Source organism: Oncorhynchus mykiss, chromosome 10, assembly GCF_013265735.2.
Source record: "Oncorhynchus mykiss isolate Arlee chromosome 10, USDA_OmykA_1.1, whole genome shotgun sequence".
Classification (NCBI taxonomy): domain Eukaryota; kingdom Metazoa; phylum Chordata; class Actinopteri; order Salmoniformes; family Salmonidae; genus Oncorhynchus; species Oncorhynchus mykiss.
In genome coordinates, this window is record NC_048574.1 from 37,112,995 (window position 1) to 37,126,245 (window position 13,251).

The window sequence follows — 13,251 nt, forward strand, 5'->3', positions numbered from 1 at the left end:
CATCAAGTGGCTTTCAAATACGTATTTATAATGACAAATATTTTGATATGCCAGATCATTAAAGGTTTTACTGTGTTTTAAATGATTACTGCCGGATGGTAAATCACAGACAACGAAGAGACTTCATTTCATGTATGTCCACCAGGAGGAGTTGTCTCTAAATAAAAAAGTGTTCAGCCTTCTTCTTTTTGAACTTTCCTGTTTAAAAGTGTGCTATGAAACACCTTGGTGAGGATAATATGGTACGTGATGTTCATGTTGTAAAGAGATAAGTATGCATGATCAAGGTGACTCTTGAGGGAAATACCTGCATACGCGTGAGGGGCCCTAATCAGTTAGGTACTGTTAAAATGAACACAGAAAATTGTCAATCCATAAAAATTGGATGAGATAGTCACACTCTCACACCATTTATTGACATAAATACCTTTCCAAATGCTATATTTGATTAAATGTGCTTTATTTCAATATCCTATTTGTCAGAGTTATCTTGATGATTGCATTGCATTTTAATGTGACCTCCATCTCAGCCATCAGAAGATGAAGAGGTTTTATCTTCCTTTTACAGCTCTCATACTGTGTGTCTGAGGGCTTTCTATCTAATTAACGCAACACAATTGAACCGTGATACATATTCAACAGGTTCTCTAGCAGAGCCCTAGACATTAGGTGACAGGATACAAATACAGAATGTGGGTACATTTCTATGTTCACTGATGCCACCCCACGCAAATCCATTGTGTTGTGGAGGAGCTCAGGACACATCTGAAAGGCTCTCATAAATCAGTGGGTCTCCTCCAGACCCCCTCCACATCTCCATACTCCACACAAAGCCTGATTGCGTTCAGCATTGCATTCCTGCCAATCACTTGAGCCTCTCAAACCCTCTCCAGACATATGCTGTTGAAATGGAAGGTGTCTGTCCACCGCATCTCCCCCACAGAACCAAACGGGATCGTTCTGTCTCAATAGGAGATCAGTGATTGTCATGAATGTCTGGCATTCTGAGAAGCTGTCAGACAGAACAGAGATATGCTGTGGGCTATAATCATGTCTACAACTAGAAATCTAGCTGACCTCAATATGATTTACATTGAAAACAAATTTGGCAAATATGTATGGCCAGCCGTGGCATATAACTGTTCTGTTTCACTACTGTTTGATCTACAAACAATGCTCATTCTGAGGATGAAACGTTGCTAGTTCTTTTTAGACATAACAGGAGAAGATCCAGCATCCAGTCAAGCTGCAGTCATATTTCAATAACCCACACAAACAGTGCTTTATTTCTGAGTTGGTGTGAATAGGTTTGGTTGGGGTCAGGTGGGACTACCTGTCCACACTGGTCTCCTGCAGGCGGTTGTTCATAATGGCGAATGCACCCACCCCCCCAGAGAAGCCATTGTGGCGAGGAACGTGGCTCTGCCTAGGGCCCTGCTGGGCCGTCTCACACAGCTGCTTCTGCAGCAGTGCCAAAGACACCTTATTGGACGCTGTGAAGTCATTCACCGAAATCATCTCCCCAGAGAGACGCCGGCCCCCAGCGACCCCGTCCACCCCCGCTCCGGCGTCCGTCTCGCTGTCGCACACTGTCTCCACCGAGCCGTCCGTGTAGCGATGTCGCCCTGTGGGGACTTGGGACGGGGTGGGCTGCACGGCGTTGCGTTTGAAGTGCTGCTGGCGGAGTCGTGCAGGTGGAGGCCTCAAGCCAGAGTGTTTTTTATGGAGGCAGGGGCAGCAGACCCGCCTGCGGAGGCCTCTCTTAGGGCACGAGCAGGGACAGCGTCGGCCTGGACAAGCCAGCCGGGCCAGGATCCAGTTGAGAGTCTGTTTGATGATGATGGAGATGACGTTGAAGAGCGAGTAGATGCAGCACACGCCCATGAGGATGAAGAGGCAGTTGCCCAGGCGATAGGCTTCCTGGGCCTCATAGTGCTCCCTTTGGCTGCTCACCAGGTCCCCGAAGCCGATGGTGCTGAAGGCCACGAAGCAGAAGTACAGGGAGTCCATGTAGCTCCAGTCCTCCATGGAGCAGTACAGAGAGGAGGCGCTGCAGGCGATCAGCACAGACGCCACCCCCAGGATCAGCATCACGTAATAGACAGAGGGCTTCCAGCCCTCCAGACTGTCCTCCTCACTGCGGGGCTCCTCGGCCCCTGACACAGCCCCCAACCCCGAGCGCCTCATCCTCCGCTCGTGGCACCAACGCATGATGTAGGCCAGCATGGTGATGATCCTCTCCAGGAAGAGGTTGAAGAAGAGGATGGTGGCGGCACAGCCGATGAGGCCGTAGAAGATCAGGAATATCTTACCAGGGATGGTAGCTGGGGTGTTCATACCAAAGCCTGGTGGGAAAGAGTACAAAAGAGAAGGTTCAATTTGAAAATTGTTTGTCAATTAAGTGCCCTTACTGTTGTTCTTAATTAGCAGTACATGTCGAGATGACAAAAGATGTGGAGATATTAGCATCGATATTGATATTAGCATTTTGGCTTCATGCTATGAATGTAGCTGATATTAGTGAGGGATAATCATTTCACAGTACTGGGTACTTCCAAATTATGTTAACATAAACTAAAAATAAGGGAGACTGAATGAGTCATGAAGACAGGAGTTTAGGGAGAGAAGGGATGAGATGGCAGTCCTGTTGTCTGTTAAAAATGGGGGCATTGTTCAGTCATGAGTAGTGATCGCATTGAAAAAGTCATAGTAAAGCACATCAACCTCACATGCCAACATTTAATTGAAATTAAACTAATTTGACAATAGTGTCTAACCGATCATCCAGCTAATCCCCGTAGCCTCCTCTCTTCTCTCTTCACCCCCATCATCTACTCAATACATCCTCTACATTATACTGTGTATCTGTTGAGACAGTTGTGTTCGGATGTTTGCATCTACATGACAACAAAGAACTGCATCTAAAATAGCCTGACTCTGACCCTCAATGAGAGCAGCTGTCCAACTCACCGATGGTGGACACCACCGTGCCGACAAAGTAGAAGGCTCCAGAGAAGTCCCAGCGGGGCCTAAGAGCATCCACTCTGATCCCGGCCCCGTTGGCCTCTTCATACTGGCGCAGCAGCGAGTGCAGGGCTCCCAGGCTCACCCGGTGGCTCAGGGTAAAGTTGGCCAGCTGCTGGTCCCAGAGGAGGCGGGCTCGGAGCTCAGAGGGGCGCTCTAGGGCGGAGAACACAGCTGCCCCACACAGCAGATAGAGCAAGATGAGCCCTGCCAGCAGGCAGAAGCGGGCATTGTCCTCATTGAGGGGCAGGGGGCAGCAGCCACCATCCCGTTTACGAGCCATGAGTGCAGCTGGCCTGGCACAGATACACGAACCACCGCACTAACATACACTGCCTGTCTGAGCCCGCCTTATTAACGCCACTCAGATCACTCACTACACATACATTACACACACCAAACTACCACACACACACACACACACACACACAACACGCTTAACAAGCCCTAATGTGCTAAAGCAAATTGGGTACCCACACAGAGAACCTACACACAGCTGGCCCCCAAGGCCAGAGGACGTTGATGGTTGGTCCATCCAGAGCTCTCTCAATGTGGTGTAATGTCCTGAGTCGTCATTCACGTTCCTTATGAGTTCCGAATCTGATGAACAGTTTCACAGATTGTCAGCTGTGTGATGATGTGCCCACTGATAGAAGAGAACTCCTGACTGTTTGGTCACTGTGTAAGACTCTGGAATCCTGCACTGGTCTGTGAACAAGATATCGGTACCAGTGGGCAATTCATTTGGTATTGACATTGTTTCCAATCAACAAGTGCAAATCATTTTTCCATCTTTTCTCAAAATGTGTATATAAATTTACTGATATCTGTCGTGCAAAGTAAACCCATCATGAACCACTAGAGCTCTTTACTATGCCTGAAAATCAAAAACATCACAAAAGCCTACTCTTCTCATAATTTAGATTTTTTTTTTACATGAAATGTTCATAAGGCTCTTTGATAATTAATATCATATATTATCTGAAATATAAAGAGAGAAAAAACATACCTGATTTTATATATCTTGATTAATCCGATGATTCCACAATTTATTCAAATAGTTTTTGCCCGTCGTCATGGTGAGACTTGATCTGTGGTTCCAGGTAGCCTACCTGCGCTGGGTACACATTTCCGAGGATCTGATGATCAGTGACCATGGAGATGGGGGAGATGTGGAGAAGCAATCTGATCCGTAAATGTTTCCATCACAGACTTAAATATATTCGTTGTTTAAGTGTGTGTGTGTGTGAGAGAAAGTGAGAGAGAGAGAGAGAGAGAGGCAGGGAGCGAGAGAGAGAAGCAGGAAGAGAGAGAGAGAGAGAGAGGAGAGAGAGAGAGGCAGAGAGAAAGAGACTGAGAGAGAGAGAGGGGGGGGCAGGGAGAGGCAGGGTGAGATCAGAGGGATAAAACCCATGTGTGCAAGCATACCTTGATTGGTGTAATAATCATTTCTTGATTTTAGAAGCTTTTCTATTCAGGTCCTCCAACCTGTAATCAACATTCAATCTAACATTTCCTCCTCACTGGGCAGTGAGACTGGTGGTCTTCAATATATTATTGATATGCAAATATCTAAACTGATTAAAACACTGGATCTGGACTGTAAACTGATTAAAACACAACGACTTCTTATTCAACAGCTCAATTCCTTTTAGAGAAAGTTTTGCATGGTATTTATCTGACATCTGATTGCAAATGTGGCGTTTGAAGTGGTTCACAGCTTATTGATGATACTCTTATCAGGAGTTTACCAAGTGATTAACTAAGTATATTTTTCAGACAACCAACACACAATGTATGTTCTCCTCTCTCCTTCGTTTCTGTCCCAAATGCCTCAGGTATAAGTCCTCTCTGTTGTAGGTTGTGTGGGAAGGATGGCTTTGTTCTCTTTTGTGTTTGTCTGTCTGCCTTTAATCTTGGATGAGGGCTGAGGGGTTCTAGAGGGGCATGGCTTCATGCAAGGACACTGGAGCACTGAGTGTCCAGGTGCAGAAGAAAGAGGCCATGCATGAAAGAGTGACACCTGCATTTACACCTGCAAAATACACTTCTTCTAGTGATTTCAGATCACATATCAGTGTGTGTAGTCAAGCCATTTTTAAGAGCATATGATGTTTAGTGCTGTAGGCTTGTGTTCATTATCCTATTTTAAGAGCATATGATGTTTAGTGCTGTAGGCTTGTGTTCATTAGCCTTTTTTAAGAGCATATGATGTTTAGTGCTGTAGGCTTGTGTTCATTAGCCTATTTTAAGAGCATGTGATGTTTAGTGCTGTAGTCTTGTGTTCATTAGCCTTTTTTAAGAGCATATGATGTTTAGCGCTGTAGGCTTGTGTTCATTAGCCTATTTTAAGAGCATATGATGTTTAGTGCTGTAGTCTTGTGTTCATTAGCCTTTTTTAAGAGCATTTGATGTTGAGTGCTGTAGTCTTGTGTTCATTAGCCTATATTAAGAGCATATTATGTTTGGTGCTGTAGTCTTGTGTTCATGCTGCTCTTCAAATTGAATCATGTAGCACTTACATCATGCATTGTATCATGCATTGTGCTATGGACAGAATGAAACATGGCAATGTCCCTAAATCACAACCCACTCTTTATCTTTTGGCAAAAACCTGATGTATGAAGTCTAGGTCATACGAATGAAGACATGAGTTATCTTGTGTTCAATAATTTGCCTAAAAAGCAACAGAACAGTCTCCCTTTAAATCAGTGGTGTAAAGCACTTAAAAATACTTAAGTACTACTTAAGTAGTTTTTTGGGGTATCTGTACTTTACTATTTATATTCTTAAGAACTTTTAAATTTTATTCCACTAGATTCCTAAAGAAAATAATGTACTTTCTACTCTATACATTTTCCCTGACAACAGTACTCATCACATTTTGAATACTTAGCAGGACAGGAAAATGGTCAAAATCATGCACATATCAAGAAAACATCTCTGGTCAAATGCTTCGTTTGTAAATGATGAGTGTTGCAGTGTGCCCCTGGCTATCCATAAATTAAAAAACACAAGAAAATCATGTAGTCTGGTATGCTTAATACAGCATTTTTAATGTGCACGTTTTGGTTTTTTCCCCTAACACTACACAGCTGATTCAAATGATCAAAGCTTGATGATTAGTTGATTATTTTAATCAGCTGTGTAGTGCTAGGGCAAAAAAATAAAACGTGCACAGAGTTTGTGAAACCTTGTAAGGAATTTAAAATCATTATACGTTTACTTTTGATAATTAAGTATACTTCAGCATTTACATTTAAAACTTAAGTATATTTAAAACAAAATATTTTTTTACTTTTACTCAAGTAGTATTTTACTGAGTTTCACTTTACCTTGTCATTTTCTATTGAGTTATCTTTACTTTTACTCAAGTAGTATTTTACTGAGTTTCACTTTACCTTGTCATTTTCTATTAAGGTATCTTTACTTTTACTCAAGTATGACAATTGGGTACTTTCTCCATCACTGCTTTTAATATACATTCATTACAATAATTAAAATACGGCAATAGGTATCATATTAGAAAATAGACAAAGACAACATACAATGGATAGACAACAATTATCTACCTTAAATAAGGCTATATACACTGAGTGTACAAAACGTTAGGAACACTTTCCTAATATTAAGTTGCACCCTCTTTTGCAGTCACAACAGCCTCAATTCATCAGGACATGGACTCTACAAGGTGTCGAGAGCGTTCCACAGGAATACTGGCCCATGTTGACCCCAATGCTTCCCACAGTTATCTCAAGTTGATTGGATTCTTGATACACACAGGAAACTGTTGAGTTGAAAAACAAAGCAGCGTTGCAGTTCTCGACACACTCAAACCAGTGTGCCTGGCATCTACTACCATACTCTGTCAAAGGCACTTAAGTCTTTTGTCTTGCCCATTCACCCTCTAAATGGCACACATACACAATCCATGTCTCAAGGCTTAACATCCTTTTTTCAAAAGTCTCCTCCCCTTCATCTACACTGATTGAAGTGGATTTAACAGGTGACATCAATAAGGGATCATAGCTTCCACCTGGATTCACCTGGTCAGTCTATGTCATGAAAAGAGCAGGTGTTCCTATACAGTGTTACACAGTCAATTAACTAATCCAGGGATGGGCAACTTTGATGGGGGTGGGGGGCCACAAAAAAAATCTGAATTCATCATGAGGTGCCACAGTTTTACAGCTAATTTCCTGCAATTCTACACATTTTGCCATAGGGTGGAGAGAATTGTTTGCAGTTTTTAATATGATATCCTAGTGAGATTACTAACAAAGTAATTCAACCATGATAAGTTTAGAGGAGGGGGGGGGGATTGATCTGGGGGACATTAAAGGGGCCACCAGTTGCCCATCCCTGAACTAAACAGACCAGAGCCAGCTGCTAATACATTGGTGCCTAGAGTCAACCCGTTAAGCAGACCAGAACTGACCATTTTCTCAATGGTAAACAGCATCTTTCATTTGTCCACCATCTTTGCTTCTAGTTCATGTGCTGAGATCTACCCATATTACCGCCACCTAGCGGCTAAAGCGAGAGCCTTACATATTGAGCTGTCAAGATTATGACCTAATCTCAAATGGACCCCTAGGGAAGAATCTGAATTACATTTCCTCCTCATGTCCTCTCTCCTCACACCCCTCTGACCTTCTCCTCCAATGGGTTTTGAGAATGAGGTGAGGAGAGAGGACAGGAGGAGTCAAGGAAATGCAATTGAGATATCCCCCTATAGTAAACCCTACACACTTGAGATCTGAGAGGATTTAACAGGTGCAACCAATATGCTAATAGCTGCACCTTGCCCTCTCATATGCTAGGTTGAAGTTTCACCATATTGCTTATACCAACCAAATCATTTCAGATTTCCACAAGTGCATAGGGAGTAGGGTCAAGGGTTCCATTTGGGATTGGGCTGTTAGCTTGAGCTACTTTCTGGTTCTGACAGTAATATCTAAATTACTCAGGCATTTCTAATTTGTGTGATGCCACCTGTGAGTGGAAGGTAGCCTAGCAGTTAGAGCGTTGGGCCAGCTACTGAAACGTCACTGGTTTGAATACCCAAGACAACAGGGTGAAAAACCTGTTGATGTGCCCTTAAGCAAGGCACTTAACCCTAATTTGCTCCAGGGGCGCCATACTACTATGGCTGACCCTATAAAACAACATATTTCACTTCACCTATCTGGTGTATGTGACAATTCATGTTTATTTACCGTACAATTCATAAGCATTATATAATGGCATTACTTGACCTCTTGTGACACGTAAGCATATACTAGTATTAGCTAGACTTAAAATAGTCAAATTCACTTCTCATACTGATGATATCATCTTTAATCCAAAACACTCAACAGGTTAATGTAGCTAGACAAAAGTATTTTACAACAATGACCAGAGCAACTGGTCTGCTCAACCCAACTGGCCAGAGACCGTTTTCAAATGTTCATCCTCATCAGTGGTGTCCACCTCTCTGACAGAGGACAATAGTGCTGTCATACAGTTCAGATCCATGGCCATTGCTTAGGACAATGACTGCACTTACTCAGCTGCAGATTGAAAGGAGTAGTAATCTGACTAGTGAATGATTAATGTAATTACATAGCGGATGCCCACGTATCCAGTTAGAGGTAGCGACAACAGAGGCTGTAGAGAAGGAAATGGTTTTGGTCATCTCTCTACTTTGGGTTTGGAGAAAGTTCCTAGTTGCTTTGTGTTCACATCTTTCAGCTGGTCTAGCTGTCTCTGTCCACGCCGGTAAAGATATTCTATGTGCATGACATCAGTCTTCTTGATGCTGGAGTTCTCTCGGAACTCATCCCGGATCCTAGGTAGAAAGCCTGGCTTGTCCTGGCCAGCACGCAGGAACTGGCGGAACAGAGACAACACCTGTTTCTGCAGCTTACTGTGGCGTGCCATGGTGTGGAACACAGGGCAACAGCAACACAGATGACCAGGGAAGACGACCTACCAGAAGACAGAGAATGAAGCAGCCTCACCGTCACAACACAGGCATCAGGGTGTAGATGAAGTGTCTCCTACACCTATGGGAGAAAGACATCATAGTGGCTGGTGAAACAATGATATCTGGCCATGTTAGTTGTCATTATATTATCTTATGATTATAGGTGTGTTTCTGAAGATTTGATTAGCCTCATGATGATAGCCTATGAAACCAATATCCCTGATGATAAATAAACTCAGAATGGACAGTCAGGGACCGGAACTCATCCCAGGCAGTGGACAGTAACGTTACAGGAACAGTATTATATTAGTGAGTCACATCAATAAAACTTCTAGCTTGTCGCTAACCTACACAAACCACAAAGTTGAACACTTTACAATACATTCCACATACAGGCTGATACTAAAACACCACAATATGGTTTAAAGTCATGTAGCTATATACTAGCTAGCTAGTCGAATTTACTGGGCTAGAACTGCTAGCTAGCTAACCAGCAAACTAACCTACCTTGACAGTCAGTGTCAACTTCGAAAATATAGTAACTTTGCCTGTATTTGATAATGAAATGCGTTTCATATCAAGTGTGAAACTCCCGTTAATAACCTATTTACCACTTAAACCGTTCGAGGAACATATTGCTTAAACACTAGCTAGCTAACACAGCACGACCTTTATGATAACTCATGTTAGCTATGTATCAAAGACAGTATAGTATGAAGATAGGCCAGAACTGCTTCCCCATATCAGACTTCTAGGCGATGTCACGGCGACATTTGCTAGCTAAACTCATGCGTACAAATACGTAATGTGCAGGCGGGTCATTCCTCTCTTGCGGTGCCATGTGGACCTCAAAACTTTTGGAGAAAAAAAAAACAATATATATATTTTAAATAGTATTCTAAGAGAAAATTGGCATGTTTGACTTTCAGAAAAACAAATTGGTCAAACTCAGGCACATACAAAAATATTGGGTGCATTTTCCAATTTGTTAGGCGCATAATCCTAACTGGGTGGAACCTAACAGGGTGGGAATTTTGAGCCTAAATTAGCCATAGCTCTGTGAGTGAGCAAGATTGAGCTGGCAAGCAAAATGGTGAACACTTGAACAGGATTTTAACTTTATCAAACATATTTACATTTTCTCCATAATTTAGCCTAACATCGTGGACATTTATTATGAGTGGGACATACAGACTAACAACTGAGTGTTTATATTTATTGAGTTTTGCAAAATAGTTTTCCCACCAAAGAAATTACGACACATCCTAAATGTGGTGTCATTGTAGGAAGGGGTTGTTTTCTTAAATGGAGAATTTCAACAAACTAACAGGGAAAGTGATCAGGGAAAATCTTAAATAAAAAATAATAAATACAATAATTATGAAAAATACTTTATTGATGAAAGAGACTTTAACTAGGACTATAACATAATGAATAAAGATTTTAAAATGTGTATTATTTTATGGCATATTTATTGTGTAAGTAGATAACTGGGGACATGGCAAAAACGCCAACATCCATGGGGACAGAAAAGGTACCGAAAAGTAGGAATGACCCAGACCGTCAAATCAAAGGCACTCCGTCCATATAAAGTTGTTTTTGATGAAGATGAAAACGTGTCAGTTTGTCACTTTCATGAGGTTGGCGTAATAACATGTTAAACTCGTTGATGCATTGGCTCAAATCCACGTTGTGCCTTTAGATTTCGAGAAAAGGAACAACTAATTTTTCACTTCTCAAACCCCGGCCTGGGCTGATTTTCCCAAAAGCATCGTAGCACTAAAAGTATCTGTCGTTAATTTAGTTTCAATGGAATTAAGATGGTTATTGCTACGATACCTTTGCGAAACCCAGGTCTAGTCTGTTTCGCAAGCGTTCCCGGAAGTTTCACGATGTTGCGCCTCTGAGTTTAGAAACTCTGTGGTTAAATGTTTATATTACCAAAGCCAAAGGCGACGGAGCTGTTATGATGGGTGCTAGTTACACTGCCCTCTATTGGCTTGGATGTCTCACCTCACAATTACGTTGTCAGTTTAGTACAGGCTCAAACGTTGGGGTGAACTTAACATGTTTCAACAAATTTCTCACACATGAAATTAAACAAATCAAACAAGTTTATAATCTTTATTTAGGAAAACATTCTGTGTGGAATTCTATGCAAGCAATCATTCATTTCATATACATTTTTCATACAGTTCAATAATAACACAAACATAATTAAAATATGAGTTGATGTCAGAAAGTAGTGCAATACAATATTGGGTTGAGGTTTGAGGTACAGAATAGCCTCAATCAATCTTTCACATAGGAGATGGCATGACTCCAATGGAAGCCTATTGTGCATGAACCATTCTGAGTGTTTTGTTTCTTCCGGCAAAACAATTATAGGACATGTAACAACACTGTGACAGTTACAGCATCCATTCACACAGTCTGGTTCATTCAGTATAATAATGTTGTCACTGAGTTCGCTGTAGCAAGTATTGCGCATAAAATAGTTTCTTATTATGCATTATTAGATTCTGCTGGCTGACATCATGTGAAAGCCATTGTTGTGCTACAATAGTGGATGCATACAGTACACAATAATCATACTTTTCAATTGAGTTATTATCGCTTTTTGACCAGTTAACTGGTGGATGCGACTCTTTCAGTATACAAATAATATGTGACACATTGGCACTGAACATAGTATTACTTCTAGATAAATATCTCTACATATCGTAATGCTCAATATACAAAGTCATCCCAATACATTTGATTCATCTTTATCTTCATCCTAATATATAGTACATGTATTTCAACAAACAGAGTTGGAACTGTTGGGTCTATGTAATATCGGAAGCATAACTTTGTGTTACTTGCATAAGCTATTAGAAGATACTTCAGAAAGTATTCATACCCCTTGACTTATTTCATATTTTGTCGTGTTACAGCCTGAATTCAAAATGGATTAAATCGAGAGATTTTCTCACCCATCTTCACACAATACCCCATAATGACAAATTTGAGCAAATGTATTGAAAATGAAATACAGAAATATCTAATTTACATAACAATTCACACCTGAGTCAATACTTTGCAGAAGCACCTTTGGCAGCGATTACAGCTGTCTTTCTTACCCAGTCTTTCTGGGTAAGTCTCTAAGAGCTTTGCACTCATGGATTGTATTATATTTAAAGTGGGGCAAAAAAGTATTTAGTCAGCCACCAATTGTGCAAGTTCTCCCACTTAAAAAGATGAGAGGCCTGTAATTTTCATCAACTATGACAGACAAAATTAGAAAAAAAATCCAGAAAATCACATTGTAGGATTTTTAATGAATTTGCAAATTATGGTGGAAAATAAGTATTTGGTCACCTACAAACAAGCAAGATTTCTGGCTCTCACAGACCTGTAACTTCTTCTTTAAGAGGCTCCTCTGTCCTCCACTCGTTACCTGTATTAATGGCACCTGTTTGAACTTGTTATCAGTATAAAAGACACCTGTCCACAACCTCAAACAGTCACACTCCAAACTCCACTATGGCCAAGACCAAAGAGCTGTCAAAGGACACCAGAAACAAAATTGTAGACCTGCACCAGGCTGGGAAGACTGAATCTGCAATAGGTAAGCAGCTTGGTTTGAAGAAATCAACTGTGGGAGCAATTATTAGGAAATGGAAGACATACAAGACCACTGATAATCTCCCTCGATCTGGGGCTCCACGCAAGATCTCACCCCGTGGGGTCAAAATGATCACAAGAACGGTGAGCAAAAATCCCAGAACCACACGGGGGGACCTAGTGAATGACCTGCAGAGAGCTGGGAACACGGGGGGACCTAGTGAATGACCTGCAGAGAGCTGGGACCAAAGTAACAAAGCCTACCATCAGTAACACACTACGCCGCCAGGGACTCAAATCCTGCAGTGCCAGATGTGTCCCCCTGCTTAAGCCAGTACATGTCCAGGCCCGTCTGAAGTTTGCTAGAGAGCATTTGGATGATCCAGAAGAAGATTGGGAGAATGTCATATGGTCAGATGAAACCAAAATATAACTTTTTGGTAAAAACTCAACTCGTCGTGTTTGGAGGACAAAGAATGCTGAGTTGCATCCAAAGAACACCATACCTACTGTGAAGCATGCGGGTGGAAACATCATGCTTTGGGGCTGTTTTTCTGCAAAGGGACCAGGACGACTGATCCGTGTAAAGGAAAGAATGAATGGGGCCATGTATCGTGAGATTTTGAGTGAAAACCTCCTTCCATCAGCAAGGG

At 41.8% G+C, this 13,251-nt stretch overlaps 2 protein-coding genes across 5 annotated transcripts; both read right to left on the reverse strand.

Annotated features, from left to right (window-relative positions):
• Positions 1-135: 135 nt before the first annotated feature.
• Positions 136-4,267, reverse strand: LOC110533799 (potassium channel subfamily K member 13). Its single transcript, XM_021618321.2, has 2 exons — positions 2,971-4,267; positions 136-2,345 (listed from the first exon to the last, which is right to left on the reverse strand). Exons 1-2 carry the CDS (start codon positions 3,305-3,307, stop codon positions 1,330-1,332), a joined length of 1,353 nt encoding a protein of 450 aa, XP_021473996.1. The 5' UTR covers positions 3,308-4,267; the 3' UTR covers positions 136-1,329.
• Positions 4,268-8,211: 3,944 nt separating this feature from the next.
• On the reverse strand, positions 8,212-10,255 carry sdhaf1 (succinate dehydrogenase complex assembly factor 1). 4 transcript variants are annotated; one of them, XR_002475046.2, is made up of 3 exons: positions 9,500-9,851; positions 8,999-9,071; positions 8,212-8,895 (listed from the first exon to the last, which is right to left on the reverse strand). XR_002475046.2 is itself a non-coding variant. In XM_021618323.2 (2 exons), exons 1-2 carry the CDS (start codon positions 9,566-9,568, stop codon positions 8,698-8,700), a joined length of 366 nt encoding a protein of 121 aa, XP_021473998.1. In that variant the 5' UTR covers positions 9,569-9,828; the 3' UTR covers positions 8,212-8,697. The 4 variants fall into 4 exon arrangements, 1 of the variants encoding a protein (XP_021473998.1); XR_002475044.2 differs by lacking the exon at positions 9,500-9,851 and adding an exon at positions 9,953-10,255 and having other exon boundaries at positions 8,212-9,071; XR_002475043.2 differs by having other exon boundaries at positions 8,212-9,071; positions 9,500-9,819.
• Positions 10,256-13,251: the final 2,996 nt, after the last annotated feature.

Coding starts and splice junctions, on each gene's coding strand:
- LOC110533799 (XM_021618321.2), bottom strand. CDS start 3,307: ATGGCTCGTAAACGGGATGGTGGCTGCTGCCCCCTGCCCCTCAATGAG. Junction 2,346..2,970: donor CACGGTGGTGTCCACCATCG/GTGAGTTGGACA, acceptor CTTTCCCACCAG/GCTTTGGTATGAACACCCCA.
- sdhaf1 (XM_021618323.2), bottom strand. CDS start 9,568: ATGAAACGCATTTCATTATCAAATACAGGCAAAGTTACTATATTTTCG. Junction 8,995..9,499: donor AGTTGACACTGACTGTCAAG/GTAGGTTAGTTT, acceptor GTCTTCTGGTAG/GTCGTCTTCCCTGGTCATCT.